At 50.4% G+C, this 24,141-nt stretch overlaps 1 protein-coding gene across 1 annotated transcript; it reads left to right on the top strand.

Moving 5' to 3' along the window:
- Window positions 1–16,280: 16,280 nt before the first annotated feature.
- Window positions 16,281–20,730, top strand: LOC149341286 (RNA-binding protein MEX3B). Its single transcript, XM_089543306.1, has 3 exons — window positions 16,281–16,715; window positions 18,112–18,330; window positions 19,434–20,730. Exons 1-3 carry the CDS (start codon window positions 16,490–16,492, stop codon window positions 20,039–20,041), a joined length of 1,053 nt encoding a protein of 350 aa, XP_089399432.1. The 5' UTR covers window positions 16,281–16,489; the 3' UTR covers window positions 20,042–20,730.
- The last annotated feature ends 3,411 nt before the right edge of the window (window positions 20,731–24,141 follow it).

Genomic DNA, 24,141 nt, shown 5'->3' with positions numbered 1-24,141 from the left:
AGTTTTTAACTGTTAAACGTTGATTGTTGATGCCTGTACTTAAACCGTGAACTTATCCTTACCAAACCTACGGCAAAGTGTCATGAGCTCACGACGTTAACTGTTATTGAGCAGACAAGGGAATGGAAAAGAGGTGCTTCTGTCATGTATATTTACTGTTATGTTAGGCCTAGAGCTGTGAAATAGAAGCGGCACGCAACCAAGAGAATTTAAAGCATTTGACTTATCACGTTCGGCCTTATCGTCTCCTGTTTGCACCGTGACTCGGATTAGTGACACAAATACATTAATCGCTTTCGCTCACGTCGCCCTCTAGCTATCGTGACGAGACGACAAGCGATCCGTGTGCTGAAATTACACAGCCTGACCGCACAGACCGCGCGTACGCGATTTGTTTGAAAAAGAATATCGCTTGGTTTTAAAGTTAAATGCTTGTTACAAAGGGTAACGTCGAGTATAAAAAGCCCACAGCAATGAACACAGTATATATTTACTTCACGTGCCGAGGCATCACTGCCACCTCGCTTCGCCATAAGTACTTGGTCCTCCACCCTCTGACTGTACAGTTTACTTCAACCCAAGGCTCCGTAATGCAAATCTCCAAGTTTTCTCACCGAGCTCCGCAAAGCAAGTACAGGAGTCATTGACGCAGTGACTGACAGTGAAACCTTTATAGACCGAAATGGGATACAGAATAGCCGCCTGCCATCGCGACTGAACTGGCTATTTCGCTACAAGGACTGCAGAAAACTTTGTTGTTGCTACAAGGCCAGGTCCTAAAATACTAAACGAAAATCTGTTGTGACGAAAAATTTTCTCATGCGTTTTTCGATAGCAAACTCCGCAAAGTATCGGAGCCAATAAACATGGTGCACTGGCCCTGCGGGATGTCGTGAAGTAAGGGGTGAAGCGAAAGCATCTGAACTTTTGAAAGATGCACTAACGACTGCAGAATTTTCATGGCGGCAGGGAAACAACGGTTATAATGAAATAATAGTTGTCACCTACAGGGTTTGCTGCAACAGAGCAAGAGCAAGCAAACGAGAAAACAAGTGTCGTGTGAAAAAAAGAAAGGGGGGGCCGCCGACGGAGCAGCATTTCCACCCCCCTTTGGGGCGAAGAGGGAAGTCTCGTATAATACAAAACTTGTCTCGCCCCGAGGAAAGGGACGCACAGGGTAGAAAGGAAGAACGATTAACGGCCGACGGGAACGGAGCATGCACACACACACATACACGCTGGGTCATTATACACGGTCGCGGTTTCTTAAGCGACGCGGATGTCATTACGCGCAAATCTTCTCCGCCATCAGAGTCCCGTGCGATCCAGATATGCTGTCGTGCTCGGAGGGATCTCCCTTCTCTGGAGGCTGCTGCCGTGAATAGCGGGGGAGGCCACGAATTACAAGGAGAGCGCCAGAGGAGCGGAGAAATAAATAGACGGGCCACGCCGGCAGAGTTTCAGTTCAAAACAAAGTGAAAAGAATTTGGAAACAAAGGAAGAATCTTTTTCGAGCGAGGAGAAATGCTCTCGGAGAACGGGTAAATTTAATGAAGCTTAGCCACGAGGAACTAATTACTTTCCTTGAGCTTGTCTGGAATATAAGCTCGCTCGTTTCGTTCATTAAAATTGCAGCCGAATCGCGGGTACAGTGAGGATGAACGCTGATTTTGTCCCCTTCATCTGTCTTGCAACTTTTTTTTTCTTGCTCTTGTCGATACGTGAATGCGTTTTGTGAATTGTGCCAACGTTCCACACTGGCCACGGTCTGGCTTCCAACGTCAGCAGTAATCAGCTTTCAGATACACTGCGTTGCTTTCGCACTATATTGTACAGGTCACGACTTTGAGCATCGGTGGTAGAGCATGAATTTTCCCGCCTAGCTTCTTTTTCTTTCTTTCTTTCTTTCTTTCTTTCTTTCTTTCTTTCTTTCTTTCTTTCTTTCTTTCTTTCTTTCTTTCTTTCTTTCTTTCTTTCTTTCTTTCTTTCTTTCTTTCTTTCTTTCTTTCTTTCTTTCTTTCTATATTGACGCCTATCAGGGATCAAATCACCTCAACGCGAAGATTACGCCGCGGATTAATTTAGCCCTCCGCTGTTGTATAAAGCGTGCTAATACTTCAGCGTTCGGTCACCGTTGCGTTAGCATCAACACAAGTTTTGACTTCTTAACTAATGGCTGTGTGTGTAACCTCAGCGCCTCTTCAATCAATCAATCAATCAATCAATCAATCAATCAATCAATCAATCAATCAATCAATCAATCAATCAATCAATCAATCAATCAATCAATTCTAAGCAGTGAATTCTCCAGATAGGTGAGCTGCGAACGAGGGACAAAGGTCATAGCGCCACCAACGACAGTGGTGGCCGGAGTGGTGGTAAGGGATATCAACTGCTCCCGCAAAACAAAAAAATTGGAGGAGACACTTCACCTCCGCCTTAAGGATATGACGCGATAGAGTATGGGTTAATTCCCTGGGAGTCCTCATACCCCGCCTGACGCAGTGGTGCGCGCAGCGGTTAAGCGATGCGCCACTATACCTTGTGATGACAGGTGCTCCCAGCGGTGGGCCTTGTGGGGAACAGATTCCTCTTCCCCAGCTACCAATAATTAATTTAACTGCCACGGTGGGCAGGCTGTGATGAATCCGCAAGGTCACGTGACCTAGGTGCCACTTTCCTCCTAGGTTGCTCTCTGGACACCGCCTGCCAGAGCCATGCCCGTGATTTTCCGCGCGCAACGCCGACAACGGCGACGCCTGATTTTCTGCGTCAAATGACTGAAATGACTGAATGCGCAGCAGCGCTCGCTAAGGCAAGCGGAAGCACTATCACCTGCTCTCTCGCGGATGTCCCGGGTGCGCACAGTGCACATCATGCATAGGCGGCACCACGCAAGCCAGTGCTGAGTGCTGTCCGCACGAAAGTGTTATAGTTGCCGCTTTACCCTCTATGCACGGATGTGGCTTTCTTAAACCAGGCACAGAAACCCGAATCCGACTCCACCAGTCCCACTCCTCGTACTTAGTGCGTGTTCATAGCACAATGCTCTAGACGCATAGATCAATAATGCGAGTAAGTCTGAAGGGAAGGTTAAAAAAAATTGTCATTACAAAAGGAAGACCTAGTGGCTTCAACCATCCAATCAATTTTTCTTCCTTTTTTGTTTTTACAGGCGATGCAGGGAGCCAGGGCCACGATGCGCCGTGTGCGATGCTCGCGAACAGTTCAGTCAGACCGAAACGCAAGTGTCGTTCCGCAGGAGAATATAGTCCTGACGATAACACTGACGAGGCCAGCAAGTTTGCACAAAAGATTGCACCCCTCTATGGCGCTCAACAAGTGAACGACCCCGCGAGCCATTTTCGCAATTGTAGGATTAGGCTGCTGGAGAGCCGGCGACCGAAGGCCAAAGCGTTCCCATTTTTGGTTTTCGATAGACGGAGGAAAGAAGAAAAAAACGGAAAGAAAGAACGAAGTTTACGAGCCGGACTACTTGGCACAGCGACACGTAGACAGAAGCCCGCCTTGTCTGCAGTGCCACAGAAAGTTGCCCGCGAGCCTGTTATGAGGAAGATGAAGTTGGTACAATTTAAGCTTAGAGATAAATGTAGTCTAGATGAAGAATTGAAGTAAATCATAAGTTACACCTAGTTAAACCCATCATATTAGAAAAAAAGTCATTCTGACGCCAAGAACGTTTCACTGAACTTATTTTATATTGCCTTCGTACTGGACGCACACACCTTACACGAAGTTTAATTATCGCAAAAGAAGAGACACCAACATGTGAGCTGCGCGGAGAAGTGGTCACCATAACTGACATTTTATGTTCATGTACACAGCTCGATAGACTAAGGGAAAAACATTTCCTGCAATTTTTGTAAACAAATCCTATTCCATCCTAGATTACAATTAGGAAAAAATTCACTTGCAGAAATTTTCTGCGCTGTATCGTTCTTAAAATAAAACTTCTAAAGCGGTTTTAGTATTTTTAAAACTTCTGAACTCCCTCCTACCAAACAAGCATATTAAGCCTCGCGTTTGGTGCATGATGGCCTTAGTTGCCTGCGTGCCATAAGAACCCAACACAAAACAACACTGTTATGAGGAAGGAAGGAAGGAAGGAAGGAAGGAAGGAAGGAAGGAAGGAAGGAAGGAAGGAAGGAAGGAAGGAAGGAAGGAAGGAAGGAAGGAAGGAAGGAAGGAAGGAAGGAAGGAAGGAAGGAAGGAAGGAAGGAAGGAAGGAAGGAAGGAAGGAAGGAAGGAAGGAAGGAAGGAAGGAAGGAAGGAAGGAAGGAAGGAAGGAAGGAAGGAAGGAAGGAAGGAAGGACACTGCTGTGAGATTTCTGATCTCTGACACATACGACTCTTGAACCCTTTTCGTTAGCCACCCCACATATAGGTTGGTAAGCTGCTATCCACACTTGATACTGTCGGCCAAATGCACTCACCCCATTCTTATCTCCTATAGTAGGATACAACTTAAAAACAGCAGCTGCTAACAATGGGCCACGGTCCGCGGTGTCCTGTAGTGCTCCCCCGAACGATCCCAACAGTGAACAAAATCAGCCAAACTGCATCAAACAAGCCAAGCTGCATCAAAATTCTTGAGCTTATAATTTCTTCAGTAGGGTAAGTGTGCGGGCTAGTTTGTGATCCATAACATCTTCGTCGTGTGTCTTGCTTTTTTGCGCTGTTATTTATATGTTATAATTTCTTCGCGTGATTAGCTTCTTGTTGAGGTAATAAGAAAAGCTTCAACAATGGTCTACTTTCTCCCACAAAGGAATTCTGTTAGTCAGTCCTGAATATGGGCGGAGCTTGGCTGAAGACTTCAGTTGTATCCGAATAGTTATTTCACTCTCGGTCCGTATCTGCGGTCACTATCTGCCGTAAGTAACTGGTGTATTTCCTGACAACTTCCAATGTTTCGCTGCCTATCGTAAACTGTTGTGCCCTTCCGAGACTACAGAACGTTACTTTAGACTTCCTCGTATTAATTTTTAGACCACCGTTTTGCTTTGGCTGTCTAGGTCTGTTTCTTTACCTGTCGGCCTTCGTGATTGCTATTTTATCACTTTCCCTATGGGGAACTGTGGTCGCTGTGACAACGCCGTAGATTTTTTTCCAGTGCCATCACATATGCCTATTCTACGTCCTGATTACGCATTATCTGCATGGCTGCTGAGGCTTCGACTGAGTCAAACGCTTTCTCGTAATCTATGAAGGCTATAACATAGCGGTTGGTTATGTTCTGCGCATTTCTTTATCACCTGATCAATGCTGTGACATAGCCTATATTGTTAAGTAGCCTCTCTGAAAGCCAGCCTCATCCTTTGGATGACTAAGCATGGTTAGGGAACAGCACAGGGACGAGACACAAAGAACATTCAAAGACACACACGGGAGCTTTGAATGTTCTTGTGTTTCGTCCCTGCGCTGTTCCCTAACCATGCAAAAAAACCAACTATGGTCGGATACAACTTAAGTCTGCAGTGAAGCTCCGCCCATATTCAGCCTTCGCGCACAGAATTCCTCCACGACAAAAAAGTAGTCCGCTGGTTAAACGCTTCTTTTTACGTTAACAAGAAGCTTATGACAAGAAAAAAATTATGACCTCTAGAATTTTTATTCACGAATTGTTTGATATAGTGAAACATTAAAAAGCTGATTTCGTTAACAGTTGCGATTGGCCAGCGGAGTAATACAAGACGCCGCGGACCGCGGCCCAGTGTTAGCAACTGCTGTTTTTTTAAGTTGTATCCTACTACAGCCCACCAATACGCTCTTCTAAATGATGTCTAAGGTTGATCTAATTCGATTAACGATTACCTCTGGAAATAGCTTGTAAGCAATGGACAGTAAGCTGATCGGCGTGTAATTTCAAGTCCTTGAAGTCATCTTTTTAGTATTCTTCCAAGAGTCCGGTACCCTCGAGGTCGTGAGGCACTGCGTATGGAGGGTGGCAAGTTTTTCTAGAGCAATGTTCCCTTCATCCTTCAACAAATCTGCATTTACCTGATCCACACCTCGCAGAGGCATAGAACAGACTATGCCTGTTTGGCTTGGACCCTGTTACCCACCGCTGTAGAGCGTTGCAAAACTCCGCACTTCAGCAGCTTTTAGTAGCTCAGCCGTGTCGTTTCAGTCGCGTTAAGAACCTTGATTTCGGCCCAGCCTACTGCGCAGTAACAGCAGCAGCAACAGCAGCGAGAGCAAAACAATGCTGGTTCACTGCCCTCCACTACAAGTGGTGCGGAGAAAGCTCTTATCCGGTTACTTAGTTCCAGCGGCCAAGTGCAGCCGAGTGTAACAGCGTTGGCTGCGTTTATGTTGCGCGTTGATTTTGTACTTGTTTTCGCGCAGCCGATGCAGGGCGGTGGGCCATGCGTATTTTGCGCGTTAATCTTCCTGCCTTTCTTTTCTTTTTCTCAGTGTCCCCCTTGGCTACATCGCACGCGCTCTCCATGTTAGTACTTTCGATTTGAAGTCCACGTGGCTGACACAGCAAAAGATCGACAGATCGATAAGTCGGTCAGTCAGTCAGAAAATGGGGAATCTTTGCTAGAAGAGCAAATTTCAGCATGTTTGTGCTTGCGGCATACGGATACGTTGCGCGCGTCACTTCGGCATACGAATGCGAGAGAAGTGGGAGGAAGTTTGCCGAACACGCAGTTTTTACAGTTGCCGTCGGATGACTTCTTCGTGGCCCTACAAACGGGTGCGGCTGTAGGGTTTGCAAAACAAACGAATAAAAAAGCCTGATCCAGAAAATTTTCACTCCCACGTCATTAGAAAGGCACGGTTCTCTGTTTCCTGCCTGTCCTTATCTTGGCTGCTTTATTACTCCGCTTTCCTGTCGTCAGAGGTCTCTCCTGCCTTCGCTTGTTGATTCACTCGTTAAAGTTGCCGGGACTTCGCAAGGTCCTCGGGGTCCTCATGCTCCGAGTACGTTGAAGGCTGACATAAAGTAGAGAGCTGCATAGTTTACAACCACCACAACCTCCTCTTATAGGGCAACGGTGTGGAGGTATTGGCTGAAACCGGATCATATACGCTCAAACTGCTAAGTATACCGCAAGAGGACAAACCATAGGATTAGAAGGGTGATCAAATTAACACGATAAGAATGGTAAACAACGAACAGTTCAAAACCTGTTTTTCTTTTTAGAGTCAGACCGGCGCCGTGGCTTATGATGAATCATGCTGTAGCTGAGGGATCTGTAATAAATCCAACAAATCGCAAGTCTTAACGTGTATACCAGAATTTCAGCGCAGAGGCTTTTTTTTTCTTTTTTCATTAAACCCGCATAGCAATGCGTCCGTCGCGGGCCGGTAACGAACCCGGTACCTTATGCTGAGCAGAAGGACGCCGCAGCCGCGGAACGGGATTTATGAACACCTTTTCTGTCCCGAATATCTCCGATTAAGGCTGTACACGGCCTCTTACGTGATCCTAGTCATATGAAAAATAGAGAGGCGTGTACGGCCGTGCAGGAAAATTTTGCTGACCGTAACTTTATGCAGAAGTTTCTTGTTTACAAAATGTTAAGCTTGTTAAATTTTTTTCTTTTACAGACACACAGTATACACTAAATAGAGCCTTCCGCTTTCGGCATTTATTGATTTTAAAAATGCAGAGTAGTGAAGAAAGGGGGCAGGGGTGGGAGGCTTAAAGAAGGAAGCTATTTCTAAGGGGCTATATAGAAATTCGAATGAGGTTGGTCTTTTTAGAAATCGCAGAACAATTTCTCTTGCTGCGACCATATTTGTTTCACAAAAGATAAATTTCCTCGAAGCAATGTTCATACTCATTTGTCGCATTTCCGTGTCCATGTTAGATTTGCCAGGCCTTCACAGAAACTTTATTTGACGTCGCACCTTCCGTTCGGAATGCAGATGAATTTCAGAGCAGCATTAGCAATGCAGCTTTGATAACATGGTGCCAAAAAAAAAAGCAAGACGTCAGGTCAGTATACTCGGTGTTCCCTGGGTCCCGGTTATCGCAGGAACTCCCCGACCTCATCTTGGATTGAAGCAACGCCCTGAATGTTAAAAAGGTACCGTCTTCGTAAATAATACAGAAGGCACAGGGCTTGCTGCACGGCCAAGATGTGGGGTCCTTGTCAAAAACGCGAGCGTGCTGCAAAACGTCACCCCACCTAGCCTAAATAAATCCGGAGCCCTCCACTATACGACGTCCCTTATAAGGCAACCCATGTGTCGTTTTGGGACATTAAACGACCCAGTTTATTAATGTTTGTTTTTGTGACGTTATTGAAGAAAATTCAGTCTACGAGATCAATTATAGCGGCGCCTATGTGACCACGAAGGACAGCCCAATATCAGTGCGTTTAGCATAAAAAGCGGCTGAGGGAACGACAACGTTCGATAAAAGTGTCCCGTAAGAAAAGTGCACGAACGAAAACGAACAATCTTCTGACGCATCTGTGCTCAAGTTCTCAAAATTGTCTCGTAGCACACAAAAAATAATAATCGGAGTACCTATAGTTCATTCACCCTTCTTAATTAATTTGGGTAACGAATTCGGTCCCTGTAAAAGGCGAAATGTTATCTCCATGATGCAATTTTTTTTAGTTTCATTCACCCATACGTGTAATTAGTGTCTTTATGGAAGACAAGTAGAGGGGACAACCCACACCCACACCCACACACACACACACACACACACACACACACACACACACGCGCGCGCGCGCGCGCGCGGAAAAAGTTAAAAAGAGGAATCTGCATTTCAGACAGTTATGTAACTTCTCGGCGCATTCGGCGAAGTGCGTGTGACAGGGCTTGGCTAGCCGCTGTTGCCTCGAACGTACAGAACAGAAATATACTGCGAGGTCTAAAAAGAACAAAGATAACATTGCCTCAGCATGCACCGCTATATATAAGAGGCTACCTTGAACGTACACACCTTCTCTCTGCCTCTCAACGGCGACACGAAAGAGAGGAGTGACTCGCCCACTACTCCACGCGTGTGCAACGCTCTCGCCTCCGTTCCCCCATGCCAGCTTCTGGAAGCGCGTTCCTCCTTGAGACGTGCTGCCGGTCAGCGCGTCAGCCGGGCCCACACTGCACAGGAACCGTAAATGACAACTCGCTCATCACCATAGAGTTTCTTACTATTACCTAGAGGGAAAGCTGGCGGCGCTGCACTTCAGCCGCCATGGACGCCCAAAGCATCATGGGGCGGTGAGCTACTTGTTGCGGAACAGTTGTATTTTTTTGGGAACACGGAGTGGCTTTACTGAGATGTTTCATTCCGAAAACGCTGTTTGTGTGTGCGCAGACGACTTTCGCGCGAGCGCAGTGTGCAAAAGCCATAGTAGTGAAAACTCGACGACACACGACACCAATAAAAGGTTTTACTCTTCCGAAATGCCATTAAAAAACCTCTTAAAGTATCTAAACAACAACATCTTTTTTGAAAACATATTTACTTTTAAAAGTGCGCCTGTTAACTACGAAATATTAGTTTTTTTAGTGTTCATCACTTGGCCAATAGGAAAGCTAGTCATCTCTTATTTTAGGCAAACTTTGCACTTAAATACTTTTCTGCTCGTTTGTTGCAATCATTAGACAAGATATTGAATGTTAGGACGTTTGTAGTTATCAAACAGCTTAATTTTTCTATTATTTATTGGCCAAAAGTTGCAGTTCCGCAACAAGTAGCTCACCGCCCCATGATGCTTTGAGCGCCCATGGTGGCTGAGGTGGTCACGTGGGGTCTCCATGCAAACTCCCATAGACGGCTTGCCAGCTTTCCCTCTAGGTAATAGTAAGAAACTCTATGCTCATCACTCAGATCACGTGCACAACTGCGTGACCGGTGTGCGCCGCGCAACCGATCAGTTTCTTTCCTGGTTTCGTCAGCGGTTGCAGATGGGACTGCAGAGAAAATAAAGCATATATATATATATATATATATATATATATATATATATATATATATAAAGCTAATTGATTAGAAAAACAGAACAAAACAACCACATGCCGCCGGTGGGATTCGAAACGGATCCAGAAGATTTGAGCAGAAGATTTGACAGCCGTCGCCGTAGCTCAGATGTAGAGCACCCTGTTCGGATCCAACCGGCGGCATGTGGTTGTTTTTTCTTCTGCTTTTCTAATCAATTAGCTTTAACCGATAACATATTCAGTAATATTGTAAATTGATCAACACCACAAAATAAATAAATTAAAATCCCCTCTGTCCCTTGGTTTCTGTGGCTGTTGGCTCCCGGAGAATGGGTGGTCCAAGCGACGCGAGTCGCTAGGTGAGGTTACAGCGACTGATGTGCGTCACCGTGAAGACGACCGGGACGAACCGTTTCCTCTTGGAGCCGAAACGGTACACCAGCTCTCGCCTACGGGGCGTGGGCGGTCTCTAACGGTTCTCCGCGTTTCCCATGGTTACGTAAACTACTCAACCTAAAAGGCGGCTAAAAACAAGTCTGGTGCTCTCGCATTTCATTCGCCCTCGAAGACGACGACCATGTAAGTGAAATGTCAGCGGTTTGCCTTACATTCACAAGCCAAACCATTTCCAGTCTAGAGCTCCACTTCACGTCTAATAATGGCGCGCATTGTTGGGGCAAGCCAGTGGGGCGTCCTGCCCGATCATGAGGGTCGAGATTAGTGAGATGCGACCATCACGACTCGATCTGCTGCCTCCTCCAGAAGTACGAAGGTCTCAGTTATGCATAGCCTTTGTCAAAAGTAAAGAGGGCCCGTTATAAATATGAGAGAAGCCAACAGCCACAGAAACCAAGGGGCACAGGAGATTTTTGAATTAATTAATTTATTTTGTGGTGTTGATCAATTTAGAATATTACTGAATATGTTAGCGCTTAAAGCTAATTGATTAGAAAAAAACAACCACATGCCGCCGGTGGGATCAATTAGCTTTAAGCGATAACATATTCAGTAATATTCTAAATTGATCACACACACACACACACACACACACACACACACACACACACACACACACACACACACACACACACACACACACACACACACACACACACACACACATATATATAATCAGTTGGAAGAGCGTCGAACGTGCATGCGCGGGCGAGGCAAATTAAGGGCACGGGGAACGTGATTCATGGTGCGGTGCGTGTTTGTTGAGCCACCGCGCCGAACGTAATCACGTTTATGAAACTGCAAAACCTGATACGGCTGTTAACAACCGACTAAAAATCTCCAGTTACAGCCAGGCTCATAAATGTAACAATTAAAAAGCAACTATCTGAAATTTGTTAACAAGCTTACTGTTAACATGATTCGCCTGTTTTCTAATGTCGACCAACGCTGGTATTTAATATGCCGCAGAAGCCATCTATATATCTCGAAAACCTTATATTTAAAATTTAGGGAGAGGCTTCGCAAAAACTCTAGAAATATTGGAAGAGGTGTACTTCCGGGAAAGTGGTAATTTCAAACTTTCATTTACACGTAACGCCTTTCAGTTACACCATCAAATTAAAAAAAAAGCTGCCGTAATAAGGAGACGAAATTTAGAGAAAAACAATTTCGCTCTGCGTGAGATACGGTTGTTGTAATTCTTAGCAGTGAAAATTTTGTCTCCGAGGCTACAACTGATGCTAACAATTTGAGTAACTGCTCCAAGAATACTGCGCTCGTTGAAGAGAGGACGAAATGTGGACAGCCTGCGCCTCCCGCAGGTTCCACAGGGGAGAACGTCCTGCACTATGGTTTGGTTTCTGGGGTTTAACGTCCCAAAGCGACTAAGGCTATGAGAGACGCCGTAGTGGAGGGCTCCGGAAATTTCGACCACCTGGGGTTCTTTAACGTGCACTGACATCGCACAGTACACGGGCCTCTAGAATTTCTCCTCTATCGGAAATCTATTAAGCTTTTCTGTTATTTCCGTCTTCCGAGATCCTTTATTGCCAGTGCCTTCGTGCCTACATGGAAAACAATTAGGGAAGTATAAACGTGAGAGAACAGGTCTTCCTGACTGGACAGTTGAGGCTCGCAGGCGATGGTGCGCAACATTATGTCATCAGCGCAACGTTCCGCCGATGACGCAATGATCTTGCTCTGCCAACACCACTACTCGCCCCAAGTAAGAGTACGTACTATTCTGCAGACACGGCTGTTCGTCCTATCTGCCCTTCCCGTCTTTCAGCGCAGGCAGTTACCGCGTCCAGCAGGATCTGCTCTCAAACGTTACGCCAGAAATGAAACAAACAACAAAGAACGACGAAAACGCAGATACGCGCATGCCGTGCGAGCGGTCTCACCCGCGTACGGTGGCCAAGCTTCCACGTGTTAGCTGTCCGCTGGGTGTGCTTTAGACCTAGACTGCAGGAACGGTCCGTGGGAGTGTGACGCGCTCGACAGCAAGAAACGGCCGTTGCGTTGTTGTGTCCGCGACAGAGGCATTCCAGATGAGAGGTGCGCGTATAATGGCAGCGAGGCATGCGGTTAGCACCACAATGGAATCGAAAACGACGAGCGTGTCAGCGCATTGTGGCGGCCATTAGAGCGCCGTAACCGGGCAGCGGCGGCTTTGCTAAACCAGTTCTCCTGTGGTGGCCAGAGGAACCGCTGCTTGGCTCGAGCGTTGAGCGACAGACGCCGTGTGAAAGGCGTCGCCGTGCTAGTGGCGGATGCAAATTGCAGAATGCGCGTGTTTCTTTACGCGTAGAATGGGCGGCCCCACCCCTCTTCTCAGGACCATTGTGACAGCGACTTTGTTTTTCTTTGGCTCGCAACGCGTCAACCGGCGCCTCGGTGAATTTTTGGGGAGAAAAGGGGAGGAGAGGGGAATGCAAGAAGGGCCTCGGGGGTTGGTGCGTAAGTGGGCACAAATATGCGTCAGAATACAAACCGCGCGCATATACGACTGTGCGGCCGGTGCCGGCGTAGAAGAAAGGACCTCCCCACACCCTGCGTCCCCTATGTAGTACCCACAAAGCCACGCTGTTGTTGTTGGGTCCCAGCTACGTGCTGGTGATGAATGGTTCAGCGTACAAGCGCGCTCCTGAACGGCGCTTTTGCCCCTCAAAACTCGGAGAATTCCTCGCCCCCCGCGCCCTCCGTCTCCCTTCCCGACTTCTTCCCACTCTCCTCACAGCTGCACGTGGGTCCGCTTTTCGGCCCCGCTAACTTCGGGGCGAAAACTAGCTCCTCCGTCGCTCGGTGTTTTTCGAGCAAAATGCTTGTGTGCACCCGCACAGAGAGACTCTTCCGTTGGCAGGTCAGGTTTCTGCGCACGGCGCTCGCCATCGTCTGTACTGAGTACTGGCTGAGACTGGTCCAAGTCTCGTACCTGGCGCCTTCGTCACTCCCTGCGGAAGGTCTGGTAATCGCTCCGCGTGTTTCGAGGAGCGTGCAAACGGTGCACGAGACACTTGTCCCGCTTTTTTTCCCGGACGCCACTCGACGCACTGTTGCAATGACGCTGTTTTCCGGAGATTTAGAAGCTGGGTGTTTTTGAGCCACCGCGACGAGCGTGATTGATGGACTGCGCACGCGTTATCAGCGCCCAGCTGTTGGCTACCCTAGGACCCAGGGCGTCCATCCAGCAGTCCCGTGTGCCCAGGGCCATCACCTGCTGCCGCTCCCCCCGCGGGGAGACCGTTCAGACACGCGCGCGGCGGCGGCAGCAGCGGCACAGGCGGCGGGAGAGGAGGAGCGGCGCGCATCCGGCGTCCAGGCGAGCGGCGGCGGTGGCCGGCCTCTTGAATGGCCGCGCAACAGCGGCCGTCGGCTCCGCAAGTTCAAGGCCTTCGCGGGGCGTCTGCTGCTCCCTCCTCGGCTGCATTCTTGGCCGCGGCCGGCGAAAGTGCACCGCTTCCTCCCGCCGCCGCAGAGGAGAGAAGAGGAGGCCACTCCTCGCCTTTCTCCTCCCGCCCCCCTTTTTCGCCCTCGCTTCTCTGTTCCGACGACGCTCGCCGACGGAAGAGTTCCTTCTCCGGGTCCGCGGCGGTGGCGGAGTGACCAGCCGGGGGATCCACCGGCAGCTGGCGCTTCTTTTGACCCCCCGATCGAGGTTCCGAGAAGGGCAGCCCCCCCTCGTTGCCCCTCCCCAACCTGCTGCTGCCCGCAGGCACCCCCCGCAGGCTTCGGGGCATGGCAGGCGCGGCCATTGAGCCTCCAAGGGTCCCCATGCCGCTCGAGTCCTCGCGGTGCCCGAGCCCAGCGGGGCGGAAGCTCAAGGACATGCATACCTGGCTGCCACGTCGGCTCAGATTTGCGTGTCATGCCGACCGAATTCGAAGCCAGCCAGTCACGGGAGGTCTGCTGCCGAAAGGGTGAGGTAGAGGATATACATGGCCTTTGCCAGACGGTAGCTTTCTCGTACATGAAAGGAAGACCCAGGAGCCTGCGAATGTGAACGGCTGTTCTGCAGGGTTAAAAGAGGAAATGCGTCAAAAATTCGTTTTTCCTGCCAACTTCGGGGATTAGTTTTGCAACCGGAGACGCCGCTTCTTCGATTACACACCCACAGGTAATATTTTGGCCCAAGAATAAATGAAAAAAAAAAAACTGCAAGGCAACAAACTGTGACGGCAATGCGAAATGCACCGGACATCTCCATGACAAGACACCACCAACCCTTGTCGTCACCTCCTCGTCCTAGTCGACGGCGCGCTCTTTTAACTACGCATTCTTCGGCTAATCACTCTCAGGAAAACCAGAAGTCGTCTCGAACTTGCACGCGGTGGGTTCAAGGGTCGGAGTCCTCAACGGTTTTTTGTTTTCTTTACGCTCGACGCGCCTCGAACCGGTTCTCTTTGTTCCTGCGGAGATTGTTAGCATGGACACGTTTAATAACGCTCGCTCGCCCATCTTCACTTACAGGCCGCGCGCTTCGCGTTTGCTTTACTGGACGTTAGGGGACCATCCGAGAAAAACCTGTCCAGGTGAGACTTGTGTTTTCGTACCGAGAAAGGCCGCCGCTGCCCCCCGTATCCGGCGGCATTGCTGGCTCTGCTGCCTTGTCCTTTTTGGGTCCGCCACAAATTCCAACAGTGCTGCTGCTTCTGCTGATCGACCAACACGTTCTTCTTGTTCCGTTGCTGATGCAGCCGCTTTCTCTATGTTGTTTTCTTCGTTTTTCCGGCCAGACAGGCATTGGTCGGCGGTCCTTTCCCTTGGTTCACGACGACTCCCAAGAAGAAAACTGCTGCCGGAGAGGAGGAGGGTGCAGCGATCTGGAGAGGGGGAAGAGAGGCGCGCACGACCGCTCAACTGCCGCTTCACGCTCGGCGTGGCGCGATGCCCCTCCTCCCTGAGGCAGCAGTGTTCAGCGGCCTCTCTTCTTCCACAGAGGGGGACGCCTTTCTTCTGGCGGCGGCGACAGGAAGCCGGGCCAGGTTGTGCGAAAATGAACGCAGACGCAAAAGGGGCGGAGGAGAAAAAAGAGAAGAAAAACCGAGTGGAATTTGCCGCTTTCAACCCAGTTCCCACCGAAAGTGATGCCATGCACACGGTCAAGGCCTGCTTGCCATTGTGGACTCGCTCCTTAGAAGCGGCAGAGTCCATTCAGCCGTTTGCTGATCATCCGCTTTATCGGATGTCAGGTGCCCCAGCATGTTCCTGGCCCTGTCCTCGGGCGAGTGTAAATGGATTTCGGCATCAGATAACAGAAAAAAAAAGGAAAAATCTCGGCGATAACAGCCCGATTACTGTGAAATTGACGGCGCATGACCTTTCAGAGCTGAAGAACGGCGAATATCCCCTTTTCCAGGCGTATATATTGTGAAACGTACCGTGGGACATTTCTGAATGCGGGGAACAGACATACAGGTATAATAAGCGGCAAGAAGTCCAGCCAAAAGTATAGTTCATGTTTTTTTCTCCTCCAGTAGATGCAAAATAAAGGGCTACTGCACGCCATCCACAGAGGATGTGGCTCGAAACTGCAGGCCCAGAAGCAGCATTTTGCCCACAACTTCGCCTCGGAGGACGAGGTCTCCGGTGAGACAAAGAAGGCCGAAACGTCGTTCATCACGCGGGCACGCCTTCAACAAGCGCTGCTGAACTTCGTATACGAGCAGAGCAGCATCAGCGCTCCGACAAAGCAGAGCGGTCGAGTGAGAGAAACGCTGCTTCGCGATTGGTTAAGCCCCAGACGGGCAGCCAGACGGCTGCCAGCGCAGCGCTTCACAGCGCTCAGTGCTCCCGATGCTGCAACGTTGTCTGTGCTCTGCGCTAGTACAAGGGTTCTCTGCCGATAGCAGCGCCGCCACGCGCCTGACGTCACCGCACGGCGGCGTTGCTGGAAGAGCGCGGGCTGCGATTGAACGCACCGGGCGGGCGCGACCAGTGCGGCTCAGGTTGTGCTCGGGGAGGCACGACTCTGGTTGTGCGCCGAGCTCTCGCCTCTCTGTGCAAAGTGTAACATTATTTTTATATTCTTTTGATACAACACCACTATACACGTTTTGTCAGTTTTGTACGACCTGCAAGGGCCACCCCCCCTGTGATGCCTGCTAGTCTGTTTCCCGAGATGGAGCGCAGCAGCGGGGGTCTCGAAGACCAACGAGCGCTGCAGTTAGCGCTCGAGCTCTCCATGCTGGGACTGAACAACGAAAATGACTCTCTGCACCCTAACCTGGAAGCGGACACAAGGAACAAAAAAAGCCAGAACACGACGGAGTGCGTCCCTGTGCCTAGTTCCGAGCACGTCGCGGAGATCGTCGGCCGGCAAGGTGAGCCGTCGCTCTTTGTTGTCTTTGTTCGTGACGCTTCTCCGCTCGCTATATTTGGAGCGCCAGAGATGCGAGCGGGCACGCCGTGCCGTCCTCTCGGGGTCCGTGCTCTTCGAGCCCCGGTGCGGCCCAGGACTCGGCGTTTTGGGCGTGCATTGCCAGTTTAAATCCCCGGTTGGCGTGCCCTTTGTTGTTGCGCGCCGCCGGCTCACATCCTGTCCCTCCGCGCTTCCTTCTCCGAGGCGAGCCGCTATCTTTTCTCCCCGGCCTCCCCGGTCGCGCCGGCCGTTCATGTTCGCGTCTCGGGTGTGTTTCGAACCGCACACTTTCTCTGAGGCACGTCGATGAGCCTTTGTCTAGCAGCGACGTAGGCCTAGCACGTCTCCGGGCACCGCGCGCATTCGCCGCTCGTGTTCCGGCCTTTGTCCAGCCGTGCCGCGCGGCTCGGGCAGCTATTCTGGACGCGCTACTTTTAGAGCCTCTTGGGCCCAGGTCCCCTTTTCCCGCGGCCCGAGCCCCGCGGCCGCCGCTCCACTGCTAGAGCGATCCGCTGGTTCAGGCGGCCAACGGAACGCTTCGCTTGGTTGCCGACCGGCGTGCAGACACCGGCTCGGCTGCGCCGCCCGATGGGTTCGCACGCTTGACTTGGCCGAGCGCAGGTGGAGAATCTGCGAAATGGCTGGATAACCGCGCCTCTGAGAAGCGCTTCTCGGCAAGCTCGAGTTCTGCAGGCTCGCAAATACTGCGCGTAATTTTTGTCGTTCGCTGTGCGTGAGCGTCTGCCGAGGCCCTGGAAGAAAGCGAGCAATAGCATTTGAACTCGCCGTGAGAGTCGGTGTTTCTTTCTTTTTTCACGGAATATCATGAATTACGATCAGCGAGAGCAACGCGATCGCTACCGTTGTCAGGTGCAGCTTGGCATTCGTGTGCGGGGCTTCGTGCCTGCCGTGCAAGACGCGTGCGGACGCGATGCGACTTGGTGGTTGACAGTCCTGTACAGCAAATAATACTGGAAGTCAGCACTGCGCTCAGAAGCATATCTTGTGCGAATTTCGGAGGCGTGAGATATCAAGCATCCCGTTAGCTCTTCTCGAACTTCGTTGTAGGGAAGCCAGTTGCCCTGGTGTCGGAAGCGCCGCCGTCGGTTGTGCGAGTTTTCGGTAATTGTTGCCGTTGCTTATTCGCAGATTACTACATTATATGCAATGCGGGGTAATAATAGAATAGCTAATATACAGTAGAGAGTATGCTACAGAAGATGACGCCGTGCTCGATTGTGTATTTACGAAGCGTTGTTCGCAAAGAAAGCGGTCGCACAAAATCTGCCCGTTACACTTCGCATTGCGCACGTAAAAGGTGCGTTGCAGTAATTTTTTCTTATTTCATGTGGATGCAGGCTGCAAAATCAAGGCTCTTCGTGCCAAGACCAACACGTACATCAAAACACCGGTTCGAGGAGAGGAGCCTGTGTTTGTGGTCACTGGCAGGAAAGAAGACGTTGCAGCCGCAAAGCGAGAAATCCTATCGGCAGCTGAGCATTTCAGCCAGATTCGGGCACAGCGGAAAAACCATCTCAATGGCAGCCTGGCTCCAGGCCCCAATTCAAACATTCCAGGTATGCCCTGCTGCTAATGCTACTTACCTGCATGTGTTGTAGGCTGTCGATAGTGATGGTGGGGTAAGGATGGGGAATGTTGGGCTATTTTTATTTTGCCACATAAAGAGTGAAAGTCATAACAGTTCTAATGAGGTATTGAAGTGCCAAGTGGTGACAGCAGATCTACACTTGTCTGAAATTGCCATGATAATAGAATGGGATGGAGTGTATTTAACAGGCACTTTCAGTTTGCCAACAGCAACTTGTTATTTTCTCTCGAAAGGAAAGTATATCACTCTTGAATTAAGTTAATAGTATTCAGCGCAAAGGCACAAGGCCAAAGAAAGGGAAAAGAAGAACGGGAATGAAGAGGAACACAGCTGAAGCAGTGCTGCAGTTATGCTGCAGCTGTGTTTGTCTTCATTCCCGTCCTCCTTCTACCCTTCTTTCTTTGGCCTTGTGCCTCTGCGCTGAATACTATGAATTTAATTCAAGAATACCGACTAGCCCTGCAACTAACTCTACTGAAGTATATCACTCTTGTATCTTGCCAGTACTTGCGTACACTGTAGAACTGCATCCAGGTGGCTAATAGTAGTGGTCACTGATAATTCAGCAAAAATCAAGCAGAGGAAATGTGCTTAGACATTATATAATGCTAAGACAACCAGTGGTGTGTTATGGAAAGGAAAACACAGCCGGACTTGGCTAAGTAGTTGGGAAGACTAGATCGGTGAGGTGAGATTTACAGGTATATGGTGGCTGTGGTTGGAGATCAGTGAGAGGTCGGTCGTGTAATGGACAGAAGCTGGCCAATAATGACGGTAAAGGGCTTAAAGGCATGCCTAGAGTGTGCTCATGTGAGGGTACGCTAGACAAATACAGTCTATCACTCAGTACTTCAGCACTTAGGTATTGCGGTCATAGTTTCTTGCGTCAGTGAAATTTGTTGGATTCTGTTGCACTGAGTTGTGGGTTGTGCAGACTGCATGCCTCAGTAATGTGGGTAGATGCGTGATCTGCATGTATGCTGTCAATGTGAATTTAGTGTCCGTTCCTGCTGCACAGCGCGTGGCTGTTGAGATGGTGGTCGCCTCAAGTGCTGCTGTTGCCACTTGCAGGCCAGACAACATTGCAGGTGCGGGTGCCCTACAGAGTGGTGGGATTGGTAGTCGGACCCAAGGGAGCCACCATCAAGCGCATCCAGCAGCAGACCAACACATACATCGTCACCCCTAGCAGAGACAAGGAGCCAGTGTTTGAGGTGACGGGCCTGCCGGAGAGCGTGGAGGCGGCCAAGCGAGAGATCGAGGCGCACATAGCCATGCGCACAGGTGGTGGGCTTGGCGAAGAGGAGCCCTCGGAGTTCTCGGAGGTGTTCGGCTTCCCCGCCAAGCTGTATGGCTTCGCGTACGAGTCTGACGAGGGCCTGGGGGACTCCCCGACCTTTGACCCCGCGGGCCTGCCCTGGGAGGGAAGAGCAGCAGCACCCCGCAATGGCGGTGTGGACAGCGTGGCCAGCTCGCCCACCGACTCGCTTGGCTCGGGCCCCAAGCGGGGCAAGCGCGACTGCGTGGTGTGCTTTGAGAGCGAAGTGGTGGCGGCGCTGGTGCCCTGCGGCCACAACATGTTCTGCATGGAATGCGCCAACCGGGTGTGTGGCAAGCTCGAGCCCATGTGCCCCGTGTGCAACCAGCCGTGCGCGCATGCCATGCGCATCTACTCCTAGGCACATAGTCCTCCTCCCCTCTGTGAACATACTCATCTCTCTTTTGTTTCGTGTCCCCCTTCGTGCCCTCACCCATCGTGTACTATAGTTTTGCGCGGTTCGCGTAGTCTTCCAGTTGCTCACAACCCAGCAGCTGCCAGCTCGTCCCGGCAGGCAATAAGGCCCCCCGTATGCAACGTCCTGTTGGCGGCGCCCCTTCAGTTGTTCACTTGTGTTGCCCAGAGAGCTGTTTGCTTCCCGCCGGAATCCCCGATATATTTTATTATTCAAATTTTAAATGTCCCCCAGATGGAGATATGTATTTTTGGTGTTACGAAGCGTCTTGTGTGCGCGTACTTACGGTGGGTCCCCGCCTCATGGTGACCCCCACAGAGATGATGTACACTACTCTATTTTGAGCTACGTGCCGCACGGCTAGGCCCCCCCCCACTCAGGCCGGCCCACCCCGTGCGGCTCCCCTAGCAATACCTGTGCGTAGGCTCATACTTATTACTACTACTGAGGAGAGTATCCATATACACAATGGCTATATCCGACCTTTTGAGATTCAATCGGTTCATATTTTATTACTCTCTCCACGCGAGAATATCTTGTTTATGCACAAACATTGCCAAGTGATTTTATAGAGATCGCCCTCATTTTATTTGTTCCGAGATGATATTACTTGTTAATAAATATGTACGAATGGAGACCTGTGTGGCTGTGTTCCTGGTGCACACGCGCTCCCCTGGCTCTGCCAGTTCCACAGGAAATTCCTTTCATTGCGTGTCGGCACTTTGTTAAGTAACAAACCCAAGTCTGACTTGAATGTGCATGGACAACAAGCCTGCCACTATTCTTATAGCTTTTGGCTACAAAGATGCATTCATTCCTGTCAAGACCGGCGAGCTTAGAGGTTAGATGAAATGATCCCTGCAGAGTAGCATGTCGTCTGCTTATTGAAGCTAGCTGATTTCGTCTGAATCGCGTCGAAGGGCGCTTCTTCGTACATTTGAGAACTCGTCGAAAGCGGCGCGTGAAGTTTCGAAGTCTCCAACGCATGCACCCACATGGCATTGTTACTGGCGCGACACAGGGGAGGACAGTGTGTTCGTATAAACATGTTTCCGTGCAACGAGCTCGTCCAGCTGACGACTTCGCTTATGGTGTCGTCGTGTTCTTCTTCCCCCCCTCCCCCCTCGCTCTTTAAGCATCGATGGGGGTCAAGAGCCGGTGCGGGGACCTTGGGGCCCGGTTCAAGGGCCGCGGCGGGAACCAGTTGCAGCCCACTGGGGCAGCGGAGTTTGGGCGCAGCCGGGCGGCCTTGGCTGCGGACGATCACCCCTCGCCACGCGAGCCCTTCCTACCGGAGAACACTCTCGCTCGCCTCGCGTGCCTGGCCGCCCGGCGCACTTCCCCCGTCGGACGACAACCCCTCGCCACCGTCTGCGCGCCCTCTCTTGCCGCACGAAAGTGACGTTTCGGAGGCGATTAGCTGGCGGAAAGAGCAGCGCGCTTGGCTTCCCTCGACCCGTGCGTCGTTGCAACAGGTAGCGTAATCCTGTCCGGACGTCCGCGGCGCTCTAAAAATGGACCCACTCCGTCGCTGGTAACCCGAATGCCCTACGACGCCTCGGAATTTATCGCGCAATCGTAGCGGCAGGGTTGCCTGTTTTTGATTAGTCTGGATGTGCCAACTAAAGTAACATGTGACGTCAGAAACTTGTGACGGTCGGGAAGTTTGCTGCGACGTTTACGCACGCACCGCCTGCTTTGGAACTGCTGTCTGGACTTAGTCTCCTGCTAGTGACTCAGCTGTGAAATACTTGAGTTACTCGCTTCCGCAAAGTAGCAATATTTGCCAGAACCGTGGCGCGTGCATCATTTAAAGGTGACTGCTGCTGACTTAGCCCGTGTTCACTGCCGGACGACAATCGCGTTCACCGCTGTTCGTGTGGTTTGCACGGATGCTACGTTGGAGAGCAAATAAATATACGAGGAACGATCTCACCACGCTGTCGCACTGCCATTGCTTGTCGGGCCACGCGCGATTGCCACAAGTTACAAACGCTCAAGGGGATGGGAAGAGCACACCTCGCGATTTTGCTGCCTGTGAGAGAAGTGCGAGGCGGAACGAAGGAAATCTTCAGCTTGTTTCTGCGTCACTTCCGTATTTTAGCGGCGATCTCTGTTCACCTCACCGTGAAAATAAGCCCGTAAGCGGCTCTGATACGATAGGGAAGCGTGGTTAGAGACTACAATCGTTAACATTTCGAAGCCGGCTCCGTTCACCTGCATGGTCAGTCAGTCATTCGCGCCGTTTGTGTCGAAAGGTGAGCCAAGTGTGCGCTGCTGCAGTGACACGACAGGAGAGGGCCTGAAAGCGACGATTCGTGTTGCGCTATTTCCTCTCGCGCCTCGGCGTGTGATTCATCGCGGGCTAACCTGCCCGCGTTCGTAAGCTCTTGCCGGTCGCGGCCAAAAATAGCCCCAGCCTGGGGCCGACAGCCCGTGCGCGCTCGAGGAGTTCCGCTTTCCCACACAGCTTTGGTGCGGCGCCGTGAAAACAAAACTACGCTAATCCGGTGAAAGCGCTTTTACAGCCCTAGTGGTTTTGAGAAGATGATGGTAGGGAAAAAGAAGAAGTGTTGGCTTGCCGTCAAAGGCCGTGCATCGAGCACTGTAACCGCTCAGACGAGTGCTGGCGCGCATCTTTTCATTTTTGCTCATGCACAACAACGCCGCTAGTAAAAAAGCAAGCAGGAATGACTGGCATTCCGAGTCAGTGCCGTTGGTCAACCGCAGCACCTAAAAACGTGCGAAAGCCAAGTATAAATATATAACAAGCTCTTGCACCGCACACGTGTCGAGTTTTGCGCGGTTCTGCAGGACCGTCAAAACAGTGGGCTATGGCTTCGGAAAGGTGGAGGCGCTGAGCATACTTACTGCATTGTCTGTCTGATTCATGAGAAAGCATAAAATGCACTGAACACAGAATTGTCTCGACCGGCGTTTCTCGCTGCTTAGCAGACCTTGTTTTCTATAAATGCAAGTTTTAAATGTGGGCATACCGCGCAGCTGTACATGTAAAAAAGAAAAGTGTTTGGCTCGTGTAACTCGAATCTACGCTACATCGGGGCACTTTCCAGCGCCTGCTAAGTTTGCACCCAGCCCCCTTGCAAATTCGCACTAGTAATCTCTAGCGCGGCTTCAAGGAGGTTCCACTATCGTAGTTTGTTATCAAGTGGTTTATGGTTTATGGGGTTTAACGTCCCAGAGCGACTCAAGCTATGAAGGACGCCATAGTGAAGGGCTCCGGAAACTTCGATCACCCGGGGTTCTTTAACGTGCACTGACATCGTACAGTACACGGGCCTCTAGAATTTTGCCTCCATCGAAATTCGAGCGCCGCGGCCGGGATCGAACCCGCGTCTTTCGGGTCAGCAGCCAAGCGCCATATACCACTGAGCCACCGCGGCGGCTCGTGCGTTATCGAGTCTGCGAGGGTCTCGCAAAGGCTGAATTTGTCGATCGCTTGCTTTAGGGTGTCGTAAAATGTCACCCGATGCTGTGTGGACACTCAATTACTGAGCGCCTTAAAAGGGACTTCCGCAAAGCGATATCACGAAGACCCCCAAATTATCTTTCCGTCACAAGCCAGCGCCATCGTCGATGACGGGCTTTGGTGCGGGACTCGGCGAGCACTTTTATTCAAAGAAGCGATGCACTTTGCACAGAAGCGGGCAATGGATTACGATACCACTGTCCTCTATCGTGTGAGATCCGGCGAATCGCGCACTCCTAGGCTCCAGAGAAATTGAATCGAATAACGTTTCCTATTGAATGGAATCCCTCTATGTGCACTTTTCTCAGATGAAATTGATAAAGTGGTGCTTCCACAGATATTAAAAAACCGCACCCTGAAATCCTAAGCTTGCCTCCAATAAATTTTTCCTTTGCCCACGTGGCTGATAGGGCTAGTTTACAAATCATGACAGCTAGGAATGCAACAGAGCGCCACTTTTAGACACGACCGTCTTTCTCCTTGTCTAAAAGTTGCGCTCTGTTGTATTCGTAGCAGTTTAAAATAAAGGGCAGGATCGCTCGTGGGAGTTTTCGGT

Source organism: Amblyomma mixtum, chromosome 5 (genome assembly GCF_055824585.1).
Source record: "Amblyomma mixtum isolate Tamu chromosome 5, ASM5582458v1, whole genome shotgun sequence".
Classification (NCBI taxonomy): Eukaryota; Metazoa; Arthropoda; class Arachnida; order Ixodida; family Ixodidae; genus Amblyomma; species Amblyomma mixtum.
The sequence above is the reverse complement of the archived record's forward strand: the minus strand, read 5'-3'. Positions and strand labels throughout refer to the sequence as shown.